The following is a 24,072-nucleotide window of genomic DNA, read 5'->3' on the forward strand; positions in this document are numbered from 1 at the left end:
GCGTTTGCAAATTTTTAGTACTTTTGAATTTTAGTTGACTTAAAGTGCATTGCCAAAACTTATAAATACCTATCCGTCATTAAAAATAAAAATAAGAATATTAATTTTTCAAACACCTGTATATAATTAATTAAATTAATTTTATTATGAATAATTGATTGTAACTAAATCAATGAAATGGAAAAAAATAGTATAGGTAGTAGCAATCTAATTAAATTCTTCTTCAATATAGATATTTTCTCTCAAATTTACTATTTCAACAATGGATCTATTATTATTTAAAATATACATTAATATAATGTCATATTAACATGAATTCTATTTAAAAAGTAAATATATACTATAAAAATAATATAAAAAATATCTTCATCCACATATTTTTTAGGAATTTTTTTTTCAAATAAAATTTAGCTCACAAGACGATATCCTGGGTCCGCGCCGCATAGGGGAATGTCCTCTCTCATAACTTAATTGGGGTTCACATATGTTTTTTTATATATATATGAAAAAACTATACAATATTTAATTCTTTTAGTTATCATAATTATATCACTAGATATATATTTTTAAAACAATTACCACCCTAGATGGGAGTTGGTATAGGGATTATATAGAAGGAATGATAATCATGACGATAATATATAGTACCAAAAAACGAACTTACGAAAAAAATCAATTAGAACACAAAATATATGTGGTTCGTCCAATATAGACTACGTCCATGCACCTACTGCAAATCTTTTTAACATAAGAAATATTACAAGTGTTTAACAATACACTCAAACTCTCACAATCCCGACCCCGAATATTAATGTGAAAACAATTTATGTAACTCATACAAGAAAACACTAAACATTCAATATTTTTCTTCTCTATATATATTTGCTCTCTTGAGCTTGGGATGAATAAACCGAGATAGTTTATGGAGCTCTACGTGTGAAATAAATGCACACCAATTTTCATGGAGGAAATTGTTTCACATAGAAATTTGAGCTGCCTCAATTGTCAATTTTTGGCACAAAATTTCAACTACCTTGTCCACCTTCCATACCTAACAACTAGTTTGCTGGATCATTAAATGGTTTATCGTATGTTTCACGACACATGGAATATTTCATCCTGCCCCTGCAGGCAGTTCTGGCCCTTATATATATATATTTTTTAAAAATTTCCCTCCATGAAAGAATCTTGGCCGTTGATTGGGTGTGGGGCCAACCACGACACATTCAGCAAAAGTGATCGACATATCACAATCAATAAATATAACAATATTATAATTGACAAACAACACGCCAGACAATACAAGGCGTTAGTGATCAACACAAGCCACACAATAATAACAAATTCAATAACTTCTGGGTATCCGATGCATTTTCCTTGCAAAGTTGACGACGCTCGTGAGGGTGTCTGTGCGTTGCTTTTGCGAAATGACTCGGCTTGCGTATGGGAACGACACGACTCACGTTGGACATATCCGTATATATTTATGATAAATAAGTGTGTGTCTGTATACATATTGGCAGGGGCGGGAATCTCTAAAATTTTTAATATTTTAAATTTATATACCCGGGCTAATATCATATTATTCTAAAATTATACAAAATTTACCTATAAATTTTTTCAAAAAAAATTGGGCCACCCGGGCTAAAGCCCGGGTACAAGCCCATGTACCTCCGCCCCTGCATATTGGTAATATACCAGTCATACACACACATATATATTAGTTTTGATATGCTGCCACTTATCGTGCCCACCAATGAGTTGAAACTTACTTATTAGATGTAAGGTTCGAATATGTTTCATCACACTCAACATATGAATATCATCTTATTGACGAGCACGATGAGTGAACAACGTATCAAAATATATATATTTATATATTGAAAGTGGACTCAGTCATATCCATAATTGCAGATGGTTGTTGGCATTTATCTCATATGAACGCAAAAGATGCAATTAATGTGATGGTTGAAAGTTGTTTGGTGCATTTATTTCTAGTTTTGTTTTTTTTTTTTTTTTTTTGCAATTAAGAGCTTTATAAATTGAAGTTTCATGCACATAATAAGAATAATAATTCAGGATCTCATGCTTGTCTCATATGTATTCAAACAATGAGAGAAAATTATATGGCAACCATTCTGCAGAGCCGTGCTCTTTCCAAGGTTACATTTCTCTTACTAATTGAGTACATTCCCACAATTAAATTAATCATAATTCTCAGCTATTGATTTATAGAACCTATCTTATTCTAAAGATTTTATTCCAAAATTTAAGAGAATTTTCTGTTTGAAATCATGAATGATTTTTACCTCACAGGATGACACGAAGAGATAAATACTCGTAAAAATTTCAGTTTTTTTTTTAAATTTCTTCAAACTTAGATACAAATGCTACTTTTGCATGTCAGTCATATATAGTAATTAACTCACTACTTTTTTTTTTTTTTTTTAAACTGTAGTACATTTTGGAGACAAGTGCATATCCCAGGGAGCATGAACAACTCAAAGAAATAAGAATGGCCACGCTCGACAAATATAATATCGTGTAAGATTATATTATTTTTTCTCGATTAAATATATATGCCAAAAATGTATAAAAATTATTCATTGATTATGTTATAAATTGAGCAGAAGCATGATGAATGTACCGGCAGACGAGGGATTGTTTATATCAATGTTGCTGAAAATCATGAACGCGAAAAAGACTATCGAAATCGGTGTTTTTACCGGCTACTCGCTTCTATCGTCTGCTCTAGCCCTTCCCGACGATGGAAAAGTGCGTAATTTAAATTTTTTTTTTTTGAGCTGATCTCTATATTGTATTTCTTGTTTATCAAACATGAATATTCTGAAGATTTACTAATATTTATTACTATGTATTCTTGTTTTTAGATAGTAGCAATTGACATAGACAGCGAAGCCTTTGAGACCGGATTGCCATTTATCCAAAAGGCAAACATGGAACACAAAATCCAGTACTTCGAATCTGAAGCCGACATTGTTCTCAGGCAACTTGTTGCTAATGTAAAAAAATAATTTGGTTTCATTTAAAATATTTATACACTAATTTTTTTTGTATTTATTAAAACTGAAATTGAATATGCATGCAGGGTGAGAATGAGACCTTTGATTTTGCATTTGTCGATGCTGACAAAGTTAACTACAGAAACTATCACGAGGAATTATTGAAATTGATCAAGGTTGGAGGAATTATAGCTTACGACAACACCCTGTGGAGCGGAACCGTGGCGTTCTCCGATGACGAAGAAATGGAGAATCATTTGAGGTCTTGGAGGCAAGAACTCGTGGGATCCGAAGAAATGTTGGATGGAATAGTGGATTATACGAGGGCATGCAGACAACCGGTGTTAGAGTTTAATGATTTCTTGGCTAAGGATTCTCGTATTGAATTGGCTCTTATCTCTATTGGAGATGGACTTACTCTTTGCAGGCGTCTCACATAGACTAAAAATGATTTTTTTTAAATAAACTAGCTAGCTAGTTCTAAAATGGCTTCTTTTTTTTTTTTTTTTTTACTTTAGAAAAAAATTATTCAGGTGTGATTCAATAAACAAATTAAATTGTATTAATTATTAAAAATCTAGCCAAAATTTTAATCTATTTTCTTTAATAATTTCTTGTTTAATTTGTATCAGCAGCATGATATTTTTATCTGATCATGAACAAGTTCAGAATGAAACAAATCAACTTCAAATGAAAATAAAATTATTTAATTACACGATTTAGTGTATTAATCTTTATAATTCCAACATGCGGCATTATTCATATTGTGAAAGTCAAAATTCATATAAAAACCTTGGAATCACTAGCTTTCTTAAAATCTTGGAATCTCAGCGTATTTCATTCATCCCGGGTGGTCGGAAATATAACTTCCCTTATATGTTCAAATCTTTCTTTTAATCCTTTCCACAAAGTCATGAGATCTTTTTCAATTAGATATTCACATTTTAATCCTTCGTCGAGATGTCGATGCAAAAATATCATGACTTTTGCCTTTTCTTGTGATGTGGATATGCCATTTTCTTTTATGGTCTCATTTAGATCCAATGACTCAAGATGCATTTCTACATCAAGGGTCCATGGTATATAATTTTTCCCCGTAATATCAAGAGCAATGAATTCAAGCTTTGACAAGTTTATCATGGTGGTACTAAAAAAAATTACGATGCATTTTATTAGTTAATTAATATTACAATATAAAGTAATGGATAAACAAAAAGTACAAGCATTCAAAATAAAAAAAACACACGATGATGATATTCTCCAATAAATACAAGACTCATGAGTATGATAACCAAAATAATTAAAAATAACCTTGAGAAAGCCATCTTCTTTTTTCTTCAAAAATTTGATGAAGAATAATTTTTATAGAAGAAGAGAAAGTTGGAGTGATTGAATGTGTTTGTGATATCATATTTATAGAGCAAAAACTAGCCGTTTTTTTACCGTTTGTCACACCCCGCGACCGGGGTTAGTCGACATCGGCGTTGTTCATCAATCATACAATCGAAAAAAACAACCAGCCTTGTAGCACAGTATAAACCGAAACCAGTTTATTTTCATAAATCTCAACATATTGTCTTTACAACCGAAAATGCTAAACAAATGCGGAAACGTTTTACAAATAAAATTACGAATAATTTAAAATCCTGATATTACTATTCTCGAATTTGATCACCAACCCCAGAATTGTTCTGATTCCTCTTCCTCCACCTGTTCTTCAGATTTATCTGGGAAGGTTGTAATGGGTGAGTATTTTGAGAAATACTCAGCAAGTGGGGGCCGTTCGAGTACACAACAATATGCATATAAAATTTCGAAATACACACACACACACACCATGCAAATTTTGACTCATATCACATTCGTATCCTTGACCTGACACTGAGATTCCTCTACTTTCAATGGTTTACTGAATTCAGTCCCTAATTTTTATTCCTCTACGGGGGCGAGGCCGAATCGGTTATATCCCCACCGTATGAGGGTCATATCATAGTTGGGATTCCCTCCCATATCAAGTTGAATCCTTACAGTGTCAACATAAAACCCATGCAGCAATCATAACCAGAAGGGGGTAGAAGAAGAATTGTACTCGATCGAAATTTCGAAAAACGAAAATGCATACATCGAAATTAAACATTTAAAACAAGCCCACTTACTTGAATTCTTGATGGGAAAAACGTAAAAAGCCTAGGGATTCTTGTACTGGAATTTCGAAAATTCCTCTTCGACGACTGGACTGCGACAGCGCTTCGCGGCTCTCGAAAATCCTAAGGAGACTAGAGAGGGAGAACTCGAAAATTTTCTGTAGAAAATGGTGTGAATTTTCGAGTTATAGGCCCTCCTATTTATAGGGGTTGGCTGCTATCTCGATCGAGTTTATCCGCGTGTTTGAATTAAATCAAATCTTCATCTAGAATCGTGATCTAATCTAAATCTAAATATTTATCCCCGATCCTTGATGATAAATTTCGAAATCTTGATATCCTTCCCTTGGATAAATTTCGAAAATATGCCATGTCCAGCCTGAAAAATTTTGACTTTGAGTCTAATTTCTAATATTCGGTAGACTTTTTATTCCCCAATATGATAAAATTATTTTTCTTAAATCCCAAAAATTTCCCTACCTAAATTCGAAATTTAGTGGTATTTTCCAAGATAAGATTTTGATATTTTTTTCTTAAAAATCCTGGTAGGTAAACTTTTAAATTTTTCCCAAGTCTGTATTTTATATCGTGTAGACTTCTCTATATCTAATGATTTTCAAAAATCCATAATAATCCTTCCAATATTTCGAAAATCCCATGATATTTTCTTCAAGATTTGAGATCCAAGATTGAGTTATCTTCCTGCTTAAATCTTTATCCAGGTATATCAAATCTTAGATCTATATTCGTTATAATTCTGCATATCTCAAATTCCGAAAAATATACACGATATTATTTAAATTCTTGAGTTCCAAATAATGCTCAAGATAAAATTATCCATTCCATTTTCGAAAATCTTGCAAATCTTGGTACAAAATATTATCATGATAAAATCTAAAATCCTGGATTTTACATCTCTCCCTCCTTATGGGAAGTTTCGTCCTCGAAACTTGGGTTGGCTTGGTCTATGAAAAGGTAAGGGTATTGGTTCCTTATTCTTTCTTCTAGCTCCCATGTGGCTTCTCTTTCAGTGTGGTTAGACCATTGCACCTTGACGTATGGAATGATTCGTCGCCTTAGTACTTGGTCCTTGGTGTCCACGATTCTGATGGGGACTTCTTCGTACTTCAGCTCTTCTCCCAAGTTACTTTCGATCATGAGCGGTTCTACTTCCAACACGTGGCTTGGATCCGAGATGTATTTCCGTAGATGGGACACGTGGAAAACATTATGAATTCTTGACATATTTGGCGGCAGTGCCAATCTGTATGCCAGTGTACCCACCTTTTCCAGAATTTCGAAGGGTCCTACATAACGGGGGTTCAGCTTCCCAGCTTTGCTGAATCGGACAACTCCTTTCATAGGCGAGACTTTTACATAGGCCTTCTCGCCAACGTTGAATTCCACTGGCCTTCTTTTCAGATCTGCCCAACTTTTCTGTCGGTCTTGAGCTGCCTTGAGTTTCTCTCGGATGATTGTAACCTTGTCTATGGTTATCTATACGAGCTCGGGTCCTACTATTTCCTTTTCTCCCACTTCATCCCAATATAAGGGTGACCGACATTTCCTTCCATACAGAGCTTCATATGGAGCTATCTCAATACTGCTGTGATAGCTGTTATTATACGCAAACTCGATCAATGCAGATGATTGCTCCAATTGCTACTGAATTTTATGGCGCACGCTCGCAGCATGTCTTCCAAGGTTTGAATTGTTCTCTCAGTTTGGACATCGGTTTGAGGGTGGTAGGCCGTACTAAGAGTGACTTTCGTTCCCATGGCCTCTTGGAAGCTCTTCCAAAAATGTGAGACGAACCTCGGATCTCTGTCAGATAGGATGCTCACTGGTACCCCATGAGGTTGTACCACATTGTCCATGTACAGTGTAGCCAGCTTGTCCAGATTATAGTTCATTCGGACGGGTAGTGTAGTAGCCCGAATTCCAAATTGGGTAATTAACGGAGTAATGGTGATTAAGAAGGTTTAAGGTGTAATTTTGACCGAGTCATGATCGGACGGACCGAAGATGGTTCGGAAGCACCGAAGAGTTCGGAAGGTCCGAAGTGCGTTCGGAGGATCCGATCATGAGCTGTCAAGAGCCAATGGACACGTAGTGTTCGGACGTTCCGAAGTGTTGTTCGGAGGATCCGAACATGGCCTATAAATAGTGCTCGGATTTCTCATTTGTGACTTGCCAATTTCTTGAGTTTTCTCTCATTTTGGAGAGTTTGGAAGGTTTCTAGGGTTAGTTGTTGGTCGAGCGATAGCCAAGAGCTGCCAGGAGTAGTAGCGTAGCGGCGCCTGAGTTACGAGGCAATCGACATCAAAGGGCTGTCGACGGACGAAGGTAAACCCTAAACCCTTGGTAGTACTAGGGAGTACTGGTTTTGCTAGTCGAGCATGGTAGTATTGATTGAGTATGCTTTTGATGCGTAGGCTTGTTCTAGACCTGATTAGCGGTGTTGCGTAAGGCTAGGCTTGCTGTGATAGAGGTACGAAAGTACTATCCGAGATATCCTGGTTGAGTATACATTCTTATATGTGTTGCATGATTATGTGGTGCATTGATATATGTCATATGATGCATGCTATTATGTCACGTTTATTACTGCACGTTGCATTTCATGTTGAGCCGTATCTTCTTCGAGATAGCCTTTACTGTTGAGCTGTATCTCTTTCGAGATAAGCTATATCTTGGGGCCGCTCAGCCCTGTCTTGTGGACGCATGGACACCGAGAGTACACAGTGGCCGACGGGTCGGGAGGGCTTCGGTGGTCCGGGACATTTTAGGTCCACGTCTGTCTTGTAGTGGATGCAGTGACCCAGAGGTGTACCGCGCGGCACTATCCACTTGGCGCCTCTAGACTGAGCATTGTTGAGATCCTTTTGTGACTCCTGTTTCTTGACTACCCCGGTATCATGATCATAGCATGTGCATTTCATATAGGTCTGTATACTCATACTTTTGTACTGGGCGTTCTTATCGCTCACGTCCTCGGTTTTGTTTATTCTTGGACACCCCATTCCCACGGGGCAGGCCTCAGGTTGGACAGCTCAGGAGGAGCAGGAGGAGGACGTTGAGTAGCTGGTTGGTTTAGTTTATCGGTATTGTTTTGATTCGATATGGTTGTATTGGGTATTTTTATTTTGAGTTATTCTAGACTTCGATTGGGTTGTATAACCATTATTTTTGTTGACTATTTCCGCTGTTATCTCTGATTATTGTTAATTAGGTTAATTGCATGCTTAGTTCTTGCCTAGTAGGTGATTCTGGAACGGGTCACTACATTTATGGTATCAGAGCATGCGTACGATTTTGGGATATAGATTTCTGTTTTGGGATTTCCGTTGACCAATTTACTAGTTTCCCCATTCTATGTTGTAGCAATGGCTGACCACTTTGGTGACGGGAGTAGTCAGGGGAGTGTAGGTCGATGGGGTGACCAGGACGATCATAGACGTCATCGTGAGCATCGTCATCGTCGGGATGGTCCTAGGCGTTTCGATATGCATCGTTTCATGCAGATGGGGCCTAAGCCTTTAGTTGGCGGTGAGACTCCCGATGATGCGGAGGATTGGTTAGAGCGGATGGAGAGTTGTTTCCGCGCATTCCAGTGCACCGATGAGCAGAAGATGGAGACCCTTAGTTTTCTTCTCGAGGGCCGTGCTCGCAGGTGGTGGCGATCAACTTCTGCGCCGATAGTTCAGTCGCAGGGTAGAGCGACTTGGGTCGATTTCCGTGCAGCGTTTATGCAGCTGTACTTTCCTCCAGCCCTTCGCCAGGCCAAGACGATTGAGCTCCTGAACCTTAAGCAGGGGAGTATGTCTGTTGATGAGTATCAGCAGAAATTCTTCGAGTTGTTACCCTTCGCTCCTCATATCAGTGGCAGTTCTGAAGCCAAGTACGATCATTTCCTTCAGGGCCTTAACCAGGAGATCTTTGATCGAGTCACTGTCTGTGATAATCCTACTTCTTATGATGGGTTAGTGAACCGGTGTCGTCAAGCAGAGATCAGTGTCCAGCGTGGTAGGGCTATTCTTTCTTCTAGACCTCCGAGTGTTTTGAGCCCTCGACCTCAGTCTTTCAAGAAATCTGGTTCTTCTTCTTCTGGATCTGGATCAAGGTCTAGCGGTGTTGTTCGCTTTGGTGAGAAGAAGGATTCTTGTGCGCATTGTGGGAAGAACCATCCATCGGAGCAATGCCGATTAGCAGTAGGAGCTTGTTTTCAGTGCGGAGAGATGGGTCATCTCAAGAAGAATTGTCATCAGCTGCGAGGTGGAGCAGGATCTGGTTCTGGATCCCAGACGACTGTTCAGCAGAGGAGACAGGGTCAGGCAGTGGGTAGTTCGAATCTTCGACCTCGTGCCCAAGGTCAGGTTTTTGCGCTGAACCAGGATCAGCCTGGGATGTAACTGTTATACAGTTGTAATGAAGAATATTTGCAGTGTATTACAATGGTGTTTTATTCTCTTGCCTAGATTTCGAGGACGAAATCTTTTTAAGGGGGGGAGAATGTAGTAGCCCGAATTCCAAATTGGGTAATTAACGGAGTAATGGTGATTAAGAAGGTTTAAGGTGTAATTTTGACCGAGTCATGATCGGACGGACCGAAGATGGTTCGGAAGCACCGAAGAGTTCGGAAGGTCCGAAGTGCGTTCGGAGGATCCGATCATGAGCTGTCAAGAGCCAATGGACACGTAGTGTTCGGACGTTCCGAAGTGTTGTTCGGAGGATCCGAACATGGCCTATAAATAGTGCTCGGATTTCTCATTTGTGACTTGCCAATTTCTTGAGTTTTCTCTCATTTTGGAGAGTTTGGAAGGTTTCTAGGGTTAGTTGTTGGTCGAGCGATAGCCAAGAGCTGCCAGGAGTAGTAGCGTAGCGGCGCCTGAGTTACGAGGCAATCGACATCAAAGGGCTGTCGACGGACGAAGGTAAACCCTAAACCCTTGGTAGTACTAGGGAGTACTGGTTTTGCTAGTCGAGCATGGTAGTATTGATTGAGTATGCTTTTGATGCGTAGGCTTGTTCTAGACCTGATTAGCGGTGTTGCGTAAGGCTAGGCTTGCTGTGATAGAGGTACGAAAGTACTATCCGAGATATCCTGGTTGAGTATACATTCTTATATGTGTTGCATGATTATGTGGTGCATTGATATATGTCATATGATGCATGCTATTATGTCACGTTTATTACTGCACGTTGCATTTCATGTTGAGCCGTATCTTCTTCGAGATAGCCTTTACTGTTGAGCTGTATCTCTTTCGAGATAAGCTATATCTTGGGGCCGCTCAGCCCTGTCTTGTGGACGCATGGACACCGAGAGTACACAGTGGCCGACGGGTCGGGAGGGCTTCGGTGGTCCGGGACATTTTAGGTCCACGTCTGTCTTGTAGTGGATGCAGTGACCCAGAGGTGTACCGCGCGGCACTATCCACTTGGCGCCTCTAGACTGAGCATTGTTGAGATCCTTTTGTGACTCCTGTTTCTTGACTACCCCGGTATCATGATCATAGCATGTGCATTTCATATAGGTCTGTATACTCATACTTTTGTACTGGGCGTTCTTATCGCTCACGTCCTCGGTTTTGTTTATTCTTGGACACCCCATTCCCACGGGGCAGGCCTCAGGTTGGACAGCTCAGGAGGAGCAGGAGGAGGACGTTGAGTAGCTGGTTGGTTTAGTTTATCGGTATTGTTTTGATTCGATATGGTTGTATTGGGTATTTTTATTTTGAGTTATTCTAGACTTCGATTGGGTTGTATAACCATTATTTTTGTTGACTATTTCCGCTGTTATCTCTGATTATTGTTAATTAGGTTAATTGCATGCTTAGTTCTTGCCTAGTAGGTGATTCTGGAACGGGTCACTACAGGTAGGAAGTGTGCAGATTTTGTAAGTCTATCTACAATTACACATATTCCGTCCTGACCTTGCCATGACTTTGGTAATCCTACCACAAAGTCCATGGAGATATGGTCCCACTTTCACTCAGGTATCTCCAACGGTTGCAATAATCCTCCGGGTCGCTGGTGCTCTGCTTTGACCTGTTGACAAACCTGACACTTAGAGACGAATACTGCCACATCTCTTTTCATTCCGTTCCACCAAAAATTCCTTTTAAGGTCTCGGTACATTTTTGTACTCCCTGGATGGACTGAAAACTTGGACTTGTGTGCTTCTGATAGTATTTCATGGCGAAGGTTATCGTTGTCCGGTACGCACAGTCGTCCATTCATCCACAGGACTCCCTTTTCATCAATTTGTAGATCTTGAGACTTCCCGCTTTCGACTTGTTCCTTAAGTTTCTTCATCTCGCGGTCTCGGTCCTGATTTAACTTGACGGTCTCCTGCAGACATGGCTGGGCGGAGAGTGAAGCTAGAGTGATCTTACCTCCATTTTTCTGACTCAGAGCATTGGCCACTTTGTTCGCTTTACCTGGATGGTAACTTATAGTCAAGTCGTAATCCTTCAGTAGTTCGATCCATCGCCTTTGCCTCATGTTTAGTTCTTTTTGGGTGAATAAGTACTTGAGGCTTTGGTGATATGTGAAAATTTCACACTTGGCGCCATAGAGGTAGTGTCTCCAAATTTTTAAGGCAAAGACAACTGCTGCTAACTCAAGATCGTGCGTAGGGTAGTTCTTTTCGTGCGGTTTCAACTGCCTTGAAGCATAGGCGATCACTCTTCCCTCTTGCATGAGTACGCATCCCAGACCTTCCTTAGATGCGTCACTGTAGATGGTGAATTCCTTATCTTCAGTAGGTAAGATTAGCACTGGCGTGGATGCAAGTTTTTCTTTCAATGTCTGAAAACTTTTCTCGCAACCTTCGTCCCAGATGAACTTGGAATTCTTCTGAGTGAGCTTAGTCAGTGGTATAGCTATGGAAGAAAAACCTTCGACGAACTTCCTGTAATAACCTGCCAGTCCAAGAAAGCTCCTGATGTCTGTGGCGTTCTTAGGTTTTGACCACTCTGTAATTGCCTCAACTTTCTTGGGATCCACTAATACTCCTGCTTCCGAGATCACATGTCCTAAAAAGGATACACTCTTAAGCCAGAACTCACATTTCTTAAACTTAGAATATAGCTCTTTCTCCCTCAGTGTCAGTAGTGCAAGGCAGATGTGTTCTTCATGTTCTTCCTCGTTGGGAGAATAAATGAGGATGTCATCAATAAATACCACTACGAACCGGTCCAGAAATGGTTTGAACACTCTGTTCATTAGGTCCATAAAGGCTGCAGGTGCATTGTTCAACCCAAAAGGCATCACTGTGAACTCATAATGCCCATATCTTGTCCGAAAAGCTGTTTTGGAGATATCTTCAGCCCTGAACTTCAGTTGGTGGTATCCAGTCCTCAGATCCAATTCAGAAAAGACTGCGGCTCCCTTGAGCTGATCAAATAGATCGTCTATCCTGGGAAGAGGGTACTTGTTCTTGATAATGATCTTGTTCAGTTCCCTATAGTCGATGCACAATCTCATACTCCCATATTTTTTCTTCACAAAGAGTACTGGTGCTCCCCATGGGGACACACTAGGTCGAATTTGCTTTTTGTCCAGCAATTCTTGGAGTTGCTCCTTTAGCTCCTTGAGTTCAGCTGACACCATCCTGTAAGGTGCTTTAGAGATTGGTGCTGCACCAGGAACCAAATTAATTTCGAATTCAAATTTGCGGTCCGGAACTGTCCATGGGAGTTCTTCTGGGAAAACATCCGGGAACTCACATACTATTGGGATGTCTTCTATCCTCAGTTCGACTTCTCCTTGCACTTCGTTGATCATTGCTAGGTAGATGTCTTCTCCGGATTTCATGGCCTTCCATGCCTGGGAAGCGGAAAGGAGTGATTTTTCGTTCCTTGGATTTATCATGATACACGATCTCTTTCTGATTTAGGGTTCTAGCTTAACTCTTTTCCCTTTACAGTCCACTATTGCATTGTTTTTGGCTAACCAATCCATCCCTAGAATGATGTCGAAATCGACCATAACCAATTGTATCAAGTCGGCACTGAAAGTCTAATTAGCTATACCGATCTTACAATCCTTGTGAATTTCATGAGTTTCTATGGTTTTACTCGTAGGTGTGGCTTTCCGAAAAGGTTCAGCTAGAGATTCAGGCTTAAGTCCTAATTTCTTAGCAAATCTCTTAGACACAAAAGAGTGTGTAGCACCACAATCAAACAATGCATAAGCATGTACTTTTTGAAGTAAGATGGTACCTGATACGACTTCATTGGCGTCGTCCGCCTCTTCTTGGTTCATAGCGAACACCCTAGCATTAGGCTTGTTCTCCTTTGGTTTGTTGGGGTTAGCCCCCACATTCGGCCCAGTTCCCTTGTTGGGCCCAGCTGCTTGGTTGGCGGCCGTAGGACAATCCGCGATCCTGTGCCCTGCTTTTCCACATCCGAAGCACGCACCACTGGCTCTTTGACATTCCCCTGGGTGTCTGAAACCGCACTTCAGGCATGGCTTGGGTCCTTGATGGTTGGCCGCCGAGGTTTGCCCCTGAGGAAGGTCCGCCTGATTGGTTTGGCTTTCTGAACTTCTGACCGCCCTGAGAAGACTGACCGGCATGAGGTCGCTTGTTCTTATTCTCTCCTTCCCTGCGGCGGATGTCAGTTTCAGCTCGGATAGCTGCGCCCATAAGATCTACAAAATTGGTGGGCTGATAAACTGCTAAGGCTGACTGGATTCTACTGTTTAATCCTCTCTTGAAGCGGTTCAGCTTCAAAACTTCGTCCGCCATGATGGCCGGAGCATAAGACCCAAGTGCATTAAAATGGGAGGTGTATTCCACAACTGACATGTCTGGGGCTTGAGTGAGATTTTCAAATTCACTCAACTTCTGCAATCTGACTTCCGGTGGATAGTACTGTTTCAGAAATGTTTCTCGGAAGTTCTGCCATGTGACTGGTCCTGTAGCGATCATGGATGGCGAGACTGCTTCCCACTACTTAGCTGCTTTGTCTTCCAGAAAAGGCACGATCACATTCACTTTGAGTGCCTCGGGAACTTCCAATAGCCTCAACTGAGTCTCGACACTCTTTAGCCAACTCTGGCCAACTTCAGGATCGGCGTCCCCTCTGAATATCGGACATCTGTTCTTACGAAGGGACTCGTAATGAAATTTGACTCCATTCGGTGGTGGTGGTGGAGGTGGTTGATTGGCATTTGGGTTTCCCAACCCTTGCAGTGTTGTGGCCACTATGGTTGCTATGGCCATGAGATCAGCTTGGCTTAAGCCCACTCTGGGAGGTGGATTTCCGCCAGTATTTGGATTTTTGTTATTGTCGTTGTGGTTGTTAGCGTACCGCAGGTTGCGATTGTTTCGTGGGGGTCTTCCGGCCATTTCCTACAATTGCAAGTTCTATGAATTTGTAGTACGAGTAGGATTCATGCAATAGATTGTGCAGAAGTAAATTGAAATCAATGGAACAAATAAAATATTTTATTGATTTCTCAAACAGGAAAAATAAATGAACAAGACCAATCTAAACGAAATAAATGAACATGACCAATCTAAATGAAATAGATAAATGTACTGAAGGAAAGAAAACATAGCAACAATTGGAATAAACTACTAAGAATAGTTCACTAAAACGCTCTAATCCGCTATCTCTCCATTCCCCACGGCCACGTCAGGTGGGGCTTCTTCCTCCTCGGGATCCTCAGGCATCTCTGGGTCTAAGAACTCTGCAAGCTGCATCTGAAGACTCTGATTTTCCGATTCCAACTCAGCAATCTCTTCTCTGTGGGTCAGAATCTTTCCTATCGCGTCATTCAATTCATTTCTTGCATGTGCGCAGTTTGCTTCATTCTTCTGGATGAGCTCCTTCTCCTTTGCTTTCCTTTCGTCTACCTCCTTGGATAGCCTTTGGTTATTCTCAGATAATTGCATGATCACATTCCAGAATTCTTCAATTTTTTTCTCATCCATCAGCCGTGCTTGACGGGCTTCAGACAGTTCTATGTTGCGTCTATCCAATTCCTCCTTAGCTTGCTTGGCTTGACCCATCGTTATTTGTAATGACTCTCGTAGTTTGCAGTTATGTTCTTTAACGAGCTCGAACATTTCAAAGACTTCATCGATCCTCTTTTCCGCTGCCATCAGCTTGGTAGTCAGATTCTCCACTTGTTGCCTCCTCTCAAGATTACTAGCTCTCAACCTCCTGATAGTCCTATCCTGGTGTCCTATAGCCAATTCCTTTAGCCGTATAACAGCCTGAGCGCGAGTGCAATGCTGGTGGTAATCCAACTGAATAGTCTCCCTATGGGTAATCAGGGCTACTTTCTTACGAGCAGTGACACGAAAACGAGCCATTTCCTAAAAAAATAAAAAGGAAATGCTCAGAACATCATAAATAGGACATAATAAAAATTTCAAGGTTATATAGAGTCAAATATATGAAAATATTCAAAATTTTCGAAAATTTCTAAAAATGGGAAGTTTTGAGATAGACACATGGATTCGGAGCATGTGTCGAGAGGATTCCATAACAGTTGACGGAATCGAATTCGTAGTTTCCTATGAAAAGTTATAAGGGTTACAAAACTTTCCTAAAACGGCAAAAACGACGTTTTGGAGGCCTAAACGAAGGATTTTCGCGATTTGAACACCTACCTCACGACTTTAGGGTGTTGACTATCGATCGTTGGGCCGTTTCGGAGGGAATGGCGTCGGTCCCGATTAAAATTTCGTCCGGAAATTTTTCGGTTTTTTTTTTTTGTATTTTTCGAAAAAAATCTTTCCCCACCTGGATTATGAACCTGACGGCTCTGATACCACTTAAATGTAACGCCCGTGACTGGAGTTAGTCGACATCGGCGTTGTTCATCAATCACACAATCGAAAAAAAACAACCAGCCTCGTAGCACAGTATAAACCGAAACCAGTTTATTTTCATAAATCTCAACATAATGTCTTTACAACCGAAAATACTAAACAAATGCGGAAACGTTTTACAAATAAAATTACGAATAATTTAAAATCCAAATACTACTATTCTCGAATTTGATCACCAGCCCCAGAATTGTTCTGAGTCCTCTTCCTCCACCTGTTCTTCAGATTTATCTGGGAAGGTTGTAAGGGGTGAGTATTTTGGGAAATACTCAGTAAGTGGGGGCCGCTCGAGTACACAACAACATGCATATAAAATTTCGAAATACATACACACACACACACACACCCCATGCATATTTGGACTCATACCACATTCGTATCCTTGACCTGACACTGAGATTCCTCTACTTTCAATGGTTTACTGAATTCAGTCCCTAATTTTTATTCCTTTAAGGAGGCGAGACCGAATCGGTTATATCCCCACCGTATGAGGGTCATATCATAGTTGGGATTCCCTCCCATATCAAGTTGAATCCTTACAGTGTCAACATAAAACCCATGCAGCAATCATAACCAGAAGGGGGTAGAAGAAGAATTGTACTCGACCGAAATTTCGAAAAACGAAAATGCATACACCGAAATTACACATTTAAAACAAGCCCACTTACTTGAATTCTTGATGGGAAAAACGTAAAAAGCCTAGGGATTCTTGTACTGGAATTTCGAAAATTCCTCTTCGGCGACTGGACTGCGGCAGCGCTTCTCGGCTCTCGAAAATCCTAAGGAGACTAGAGAGGGAGAACTCGAAAATTTTCTGTAGAAAATGGTGTGAATTTTCGAGTTATAGGCCCTCCTATTTATAGGGGTTGGCTGCTATCTCGATCGAGTTTATCCGCGTGTTTGAATTGAATCAAATCTTCATCTAGAATCGTGATCTAATCTCAATCTAAATATTTATCCCTGATCCTTGATGATAAATTTCGAAATCTTGATATCCTTCCCTTGGATAAATTTCGAAATCTTGATATCCTTCCCTTGGATAAATTTCGAAATTATGCCATGTCCAGCCTGAAAAATTTTGACTTTAAGTCTAATTTCCAATATTCGGTAGACTTTTTATTCCCCAATATGATAAAATTATTTTTCTTAAATCCCAAAAATTTCCCTACCTAAATTCGAAATTTAGTGGTATTTTCCAAGATAAGATTTTGATATTTTTTTCTTAAAAATCCTGGGAGGTAAACTTTTAAATTTTTCCCAAGCCTGTATTTTATATCGTGTAGACTTCTCTATATCTAATGATTTTCGAAAATCCATAATAATCCTTCCAATATTTCGAAAATCCCATGATATTTTCTTCAAGATTTGAGATCCAAGATTGAGTTATCTTACTGCTTAAATTTTTATCCAGGTTTATCAAATCTTATATCTATATCCGGTATAATTCTGCATATCTCAAATTCCGAAAAATATACACGATATTATTTAAATTCTTGAGTTCCAAATAATGCTCAAGATAAAATTATCCATTCCATTTTCGAAAATCTTGCAAATCTTGGTACAAAATATTATCATTATAAAATCTAAAATCCTGGATTTTACATCCCTCCCTCCTTATGGGAAGTTTCGTCCTCGAAACTTGGGTTGGCTTGGTCTATGAAAAGGTAAGGGTATTAGTTCCTTATTCTTTCTTCTAGCTCCTACGTGGCTTCTCTTTCAGTGTGGTTAGACCATTGCACCTTGACGTGTGGAATGATTCGTCGCCTTAGTACTTGGTCCTTGGTGTCCACGATTCTGATGGGGACTTCTTCGTACTTCAGCTCTTCTCCCAAGTTACTTTCGATCATGAGCGGTTCTACTTCCAACACGTGGCTTGGATCCGAGATGTATTTCCGTAGTTGGGACACATGGAAAACATTATGAATTCTTGACATGTTTGGCGGCAGTGCCAATCTGTATGCCAATGTACCCACCTTTTCCAGAATTTCGAAGGGTCCTACATAACGGGGGTTCAGCTTCCCAACTTTGTTGAATCGGACAACTACTTTCATAGGCGATACTTTTACGTAGGCCTTCTGGCCAACGTTGAATTCCACTGGCCTTCTTTTCAGATCTGCCCAACTTTTCTGTCGGTCTTGAGCTGCCTTGAGTTTCTCTCGGATGACTATAACCTTGTCTATGGTTATCTGTACGAGCTCGGGTCCTACTATTGCCTTTTCTCCCAATGTAACCTTGTCTATGGTTTTGGAGCTTGGAAAAATATGGAGGACTTTTAGAGCTTCGTGCTGATAACGTATTATGAAAAAGTAAAAATTTATGGTAAAAAGTAAAAATCTCAAACTTTCAAAATTATCAAACTACACACTTTATAATATTTTTCTCTCAACTCAATTGCGAATTTCTTCACAAATGGTGAGCCTACTTATAGAATTTCTTTACAAATAATCAAAAAATAAATTCATCATTACAAACATCATCACACACTAATTTTCAATATTCTACACCAAATTTTACCTAATTTTCAACATTAAACATTATAATTTTCAACACAAAGATTTATTACATTTTCAACACTTAAATCATTTCTTGTTTTTTAGGGCCTTTTGTGTGTGTATATTATATATATACACACATTAATCTAGCCATAATTATAATATATTTTCTTAAATCATTTCTTGTTTGTTACGGGCTTGTGCTCCGGGTTTTAGCCTCCATATATCGATCACTCTTCTCCCTAATGTTCTCTTCAGAATTTCTCTAGGAGTATTAGATTCAAGTACATTTGATAAATCAAACATATTTGTGCTGATATATATATTTGTGCTGATATAATTAGTCAAATTTAAAATTAGGAAATTTCCACGATAACAATTCCAAACTTAAAAAAAGACTTGAAAGGATGGTCAACTCCGATCCTCCAGCTAGCTTAATGTTGAGGTCTCTTTTCTTCTTATAATCCTTGCCCTCTTCTCCTAACACACAATTTTATTTTCCAAGAAAGAAACAATAACAACAATGGATCTCATAATTTGAGGTATAATTCTCTTTTATATATATATATATATATATATATATATATATATATATATATATATATAATGTTTGATTCTTTTGCAAACCATTTTCCTCTTAATTCATGGCTAATTTCTTTGTAGAATTCGATCTTCAATTTTTTCACACAGACAACTGCATCAGGTGAGTCCTCTACTCCACCACTGAAAAGTTACCTTCATTTGATCGTAGGAACTGATCAGTTCATTATTTGTAGTTTAATTTATGCACCCTAATTGTGTCAATTTGTATTATATCCTAAAAATCTTAGCCTATCATATTCTAATTTGTTGTGCTATATATATATATATATATATATATATATATATATATATATATATATATATGCACGAAGAAGATTTAGATTGGAATGTGGATATGGCCTTTGATTGATCGAATACTTTGTTGATATCTCGACTACTCGAATCGAACCCACAGTGAGTATGATCAAGATCAGAAGCAAAGGGATTTGGGGAGAAAAGATTTTCATTATTTTTGTGCAAATTTTGTAAAGATGTGGAGTATAGGAGGAAGAGGTGATGGGGGGTGGCTGGAATTAGTTATTTGACAAAATGCTGGCTGAATGTACATGTTGGCCACTCTTTTATTTATGTGATAAACCCAATCTCAACTCTAAAATTCCTCATTATATTCTTATTAAATCAAAATTTTCTGGTATTATTTCAGTTTTAAACATGATGTTGCCAATGTTTCAACAATATTTTGATTCTGATGATTTTTTATTGATGTAAAACTAATTTAACAAAAGAAGAATAACATCATTAAGCATTTTTTAATTAAATTAAAATCTTAAAAATTTGTAAATAGTAGAAATATAAAACAAATTTAATTAAAATTTATATAATAAGCTAGCAACTTAATTTCTCGGCAGAATATTGAATTGTTATGCTGTGTGGTATCATATTTTGATTAAAATCTCGATGTGAAAACCTTGACCAAAACGATTAAATAATTTGACAGCAGCGCCATTTAATCTTTGTATCTTGCAGCACAACAACAATGTACATATGTACGAGGAGTTGAATGAATAAAAATGGCAGAGAGTGCGGCATTGTTTCTCTTCAATCGGCTTACTCTCTTCCTCCAACAGGAGCAAGAATTGCTTGGAGGGATCGGAGACAATGCCGTGTATATTCGAGATGAATTGGGACAGATGAGGGCATTCCTTCGAGCTGCTGACGAGAAAGAAGAAACTGATCCACAACTCAAAGAATGGGTCAAGAAAGTGCGCGAGATCACTTACGACACTGAAGATGTCCTCGAAAGATACATGCTCAAACTAGCCCATTTACATTGTGATGCAGATGGATACAAAAGATACGTCAAAAAAATGTATGCCTCGGTAAAAAAAGTGATACTTCGCCATCGAATTGCATCTGAATTCCGAAAAATCAAGTTTAGAATGGAAAATGTTGCCAAGACTCAACTGAGATTCAAAGACATTTATGGTTTCAAGAATCAAGAGTCAAGCAGTAGCAGTAAAACGTATGACACACGAGGTGATGCGCTTCTATTGGAAGAAGAGGAGGTTGTGGGAATTGAAGAACCAAAGAAACAGCTGGTCGAGTGGCTTAAGCAGACTGATGATGGGCTTATGGTCATTTCAGTGGTTGGCATGGGTGGGTTGGGGAAAACAACCCTTGTTAAAAAGATCTATGATGATTCATCAGTAAACGCCAATTTCAATTGCCATGTTTGGGTTACTGTTTCAGAGAATATCAACTTAGATCGTCTTTTGCGAGACATGATTAACCAGCTTGCTAGTGAAGTCAAGCTACAACCACCGGAAAATCTGGAAGCAATGAATGGCGACGGAATGAAAGAATATGTTTATAAGTTTCTCAAGGATAAAACTTACATGATTGTCCTAGATGATGTTTGGAAAGTCGATGTATGGGAATCCATCAAGTATTCATTTCCAAGAAATAATGCTCGTGGCCGCATCATCATCACGACTCGCTTATACAACATAGGCAATGCTGCTTGTAGCGAGACCGGTGGCCATTTGTATAATTTAGCTCCTTTGACTGCTGAAAATTCAGAAAAATTGTTTTACAGAAAGGCATTTCCAGGAAACTCATGTCCTTCCTATTTAAACGAAATCTCGAAAAGCATCTTACAGAGATGCGAGGGCTTGCCGCTTGCAATTGTTGTGATTGGTGGGCTCCTAGCAACCAAGAACAACAATTTTGAAGATTGGAAAATATTTGAGCGTACCATTGGTCTTGAATTACAGGGAGACTATCTCAAAAGATTGAACAAACTACTGTCTCTCAGTTATTATGACTTACCATACTATCTCAAAGCATGCTTCCTATACTGGAGCATCTTTCCAGAAGATGATTTGCTCAGAAAGTCGGAGTTAATTCGTATATGGATAGCAGAAGGTTTTGTGGAGCCAAAAGATGGAAAGACACAGGAAGAAATCGCAGAGACCTATCTTAACGAGCTTCAAACAGAAGTCTAATCGGGGTAGCAGAAACATATCTCGATGGAACCCCACTATCGTTTCGTATCCATGACATTCTACGAGAATACATCATTGTGAAATCTAGAGAACAAAATCTGTTTACAGGAACTAGCGAAGGAGACGTGATGCGTCCTGATAAGATCCGACGCATGGCAATTCATAGTAGATCTAAAGGGACATACAATGTAAAGTATCTTCGCTCTTTGTTTTGGTTGGAGTTTTCAGAATATTCAGAATCAGTCTTCCATGAGGTTTTGAGGCATTGCAGAATATTGAAGGTATTGAGTCTAAGAAATGCTCCAATAGGATAGCATCCCAAATGATGTATTCAAACTATATCACCTCAAATATCTCAACCTAAGTGGAACAAATATCTCTGTCATTCCAAAATCAATCGGAAATCTTCAAAACCTAGAGACATTAAATCTCTACCAAACCCAAGTGACCGAATTCCCCGTTGAGATTCTTAAGCTTAGCAAACTTCGGCATATCCTAGTAGGACCGTCCTACAGCAGAAATCCATCCTCATTTGTTGTACAAGGCTGTAAGGCGCCATATGAAATAGGATCTTACTTGACAGACTTACAAACTCTTCGTTGGATAGATGCAGACGAAGCGGATGGCATAAAATAGTGCAACAAGTAGGGAAGCTAACTCAACTCCGAAGTTTAGGCATCACAAATCTGAGAAGAGAAGATGGAAGGGATCTTTGCTTGTCGCTAGTGAATCTTACCAACCTGCGGGAGCTTGACATTTCATCCATTAACGAGGATGAGGTGATTGATTTGGATCACTCTTTATCTTCTTTACCTTTGCCATTTCTTCGTATAGTTTCTCTGTACGGACGTTTGGAGAAGCTTCCTCGGTGGGCATATTCGCTTCATGGGCTTGCTGTACTACGACTATGGGGGAGTAGACTAAGAGAGGATTCATTAGAACACCTTGGAGATTTGCCCAATCTGGTATGCCTACAGATTGTTATATTTGCATATGAAGGTGAAGAATTGATTTTCAAGAGCAGAAAATTTCAGAAGCTTGAAAGATTGTATCTAGGGGAATTAAGAGGGTTGAGATGTGTGAGAGTGGAGAAGGATTCCATGCCTCGCCTGGTACGATTGGATTTATGGGATTGTAAACGAATGGAGGAGTTGCCGGAGGGCATCGAGCATTTGAGGGATCTTCAGTATGCGCTTATGATGAATATGTCGGAGAAATTCAATGGGAGAGTTGCTGAGCAGAAACACAAAGAAGGGCATGACTGGAAGCTTGCGCACGTCCCCAGAGTTGAGATTTGGGTGAAGGATGGATGGAAACTAAAGCAACTGATCTAGTTGTGAAACAATGTATCTTCCTTATATTTCAGTGTTCAAAAATCTATTATTATTATTATCTATAAATATGTGAATTTTTATTTGTCTCTTTATGAATTATTTGTTTTAAATATATCTATTTTTTATTCATATTTTAAATATGTGTGATTACTAATATTTTTTATATGTTCACCCACATTTTAATATGTTATTTTTAATATAATGATTTAGATTTTTTTATTTATTTTTTCATTATATAAATTAGTATTTGGTCTTTTTTATGTCTACCCACATTATAATATGTTATTTTAATATAATGATTTAGATTTTTTTATTTATCTTTTTATTATGTAATTAAATTAATTAAAGTTTAGAAATAACTCAATGTTGAATTGTGGATTTTTTTTTTTGTGTCTAATTAATTGTTTTTTTCTTCTTCATGTTTTCGTTAATTTTTTTGTGACGTTGGTTATAGCTTATGCGTCTTAAAAAATATGTTTTGCAAATGTTTATATTCAAAAATTACTTAAATAATATATGATCAAAAATTTATTGTGATATACTTTTTTTATTAAAAAAATTCTGATTTTTAAATCTTTTTTAACTTGTGACCGTTGGCTAGAATTTATGTGTTTAAATAAAAGTTTTTTGCAACAAATATTTTTTTGTGGTTTATATTAATAAATTATTTGAATAAAACACGGTAAAAGATAATTGTGATCAAAGCCGTCAATTTGTGTTGGGTCCATCAGTTTGACCCATACCGCCAAACAATTTAAGTGGTTTGGATTGAAATTTTGTCAACCCATTTAAAGACGGACCTAAATGAGCCCACATAGGTTTATATTAAATATCTATATATCTAATATTATCGATTTTCAATTATAAATTCCTCATATAAAGGGGAGAATATCGTCTTGATTTAAAATTGTGATGTTATTATCTTGTCCACAAATGGTGGGTCATTGAGATATTTTGTTAGTATCTGAAAATTGAGTATCAAAGTTGACATTGTGTTTGTGGCTTCCTGACGATATGTTCTTCAACATATTAATTTTAAGTTATTTTTATCAGTATCGTGAGGGTTAAATATGTTATTGCAATATATAAATATTATCATATCTTAAAATTAATATTCACTTTCATGTTTGACATGTTATGGGTCTTGGCAAAATAAGGAACAATAAATTCAAGCAAATGAATACAC

General features: G+C 38.4%; 4 protein-coding genes across 5 annotated transcripts; 2 read left to right on the forward strand and 2 right to left on the reverse strand.

The window, feature by feature from the left end:
* Positions 1-2,075: 2,075 nt before the first annotated feature.
* LOC140840494 (flavonoid 3',5'-methyltransferase-like) lies at positions 2,076-3,528 on the forward strand. Of its 2 annotated transcripts, XM_073207681.1 has the most exons (5): positions 2,076-2,162; positions 2,459-2,544; positions 2,631-2,775; positions 2,892-3,023; positions 3,110-3,528. In XM_073207681.1, the coding sequence occupies exons 1-5, from the start codon at positions 2,112-2,114 to the stop codon at positions 3,461-3,463; spliced, it is 768 nt and encodes a 255-aa protein (XP_073063782.1). In that variant the 5' UTR covers positions 2,076-2,111; the 3' UTR covers positions 3,464-3,528. The 2 variants fall into 2 exon arrangements, with proteins under 2 accessions (XP_073063782.1, XP_073063784.1); XM_073207683.1 differs by lacking the exon at positions 2,892-3,023.
* A 2,548-nt stretch (positions 3,529-6,076) lies between these two features.
* Positions 6,077-6,529, reverse strand: LOC140840862 (uncharacterized). The gene has a single exon (XM_073208024.1). The coding sequence runs from the start codon at positions 6,527-6,529 to the stop codon at positions 6,077-6,079; it is 453 nt and encodes a 150-aa protein (XP_073064125.1).
* Positions 6,530-13,189: 6,660 nt separating this feature from the next.
* LOC140840863 (uncharacterized) lies at positions 13,190-14,102 on the reverse strand. Its single transcript, XM_073208025.1, has 2 exons — positions 13,742-14,102; positions 13,190-13,563 (listed from the first exon to the last, which is right to left on the reverse strand). Exons 1-2 carry the CDS (start codon positions 14,100-14,102, stop codon positions 13,190-13,192), a joined length of 735 nt encoding a protein of 244 aa, XP_073064126.1.
* Positions 14,103-20,118: 6,016 nt separating this feature from the next.
* On the forward strand, positions 20,119-21,552 carry LOC140840864 (putative disease resistance protein At1g50180). Its single transcript, XM_073208026.1, has one exon. It carries the CDS (start codon positions 20,119-20,121, stop codon positions 21,550-21,552), a length of 1,434 nt encoding a protein of 477 aa, XP_073064127.1.
* The last annotated feature ends 2,520 nt before the right edge of the window (positions 21,553-24,072 follow it).

The sequence above is a fragment of the Primulina eburnea genome, chromosome 9, assembly GCF_022965805.1.
Source record: "Primulina eburnea isolate SZY01 chromosome 9, ASM2296580v1, whole genome shotgun sequence".
NCBI lineage: Eukaryota > Viridiplantae > Streptophyta > Magnoliopsida > Lamiales > Gesneriaceae > Primulina > Primulina eburnea.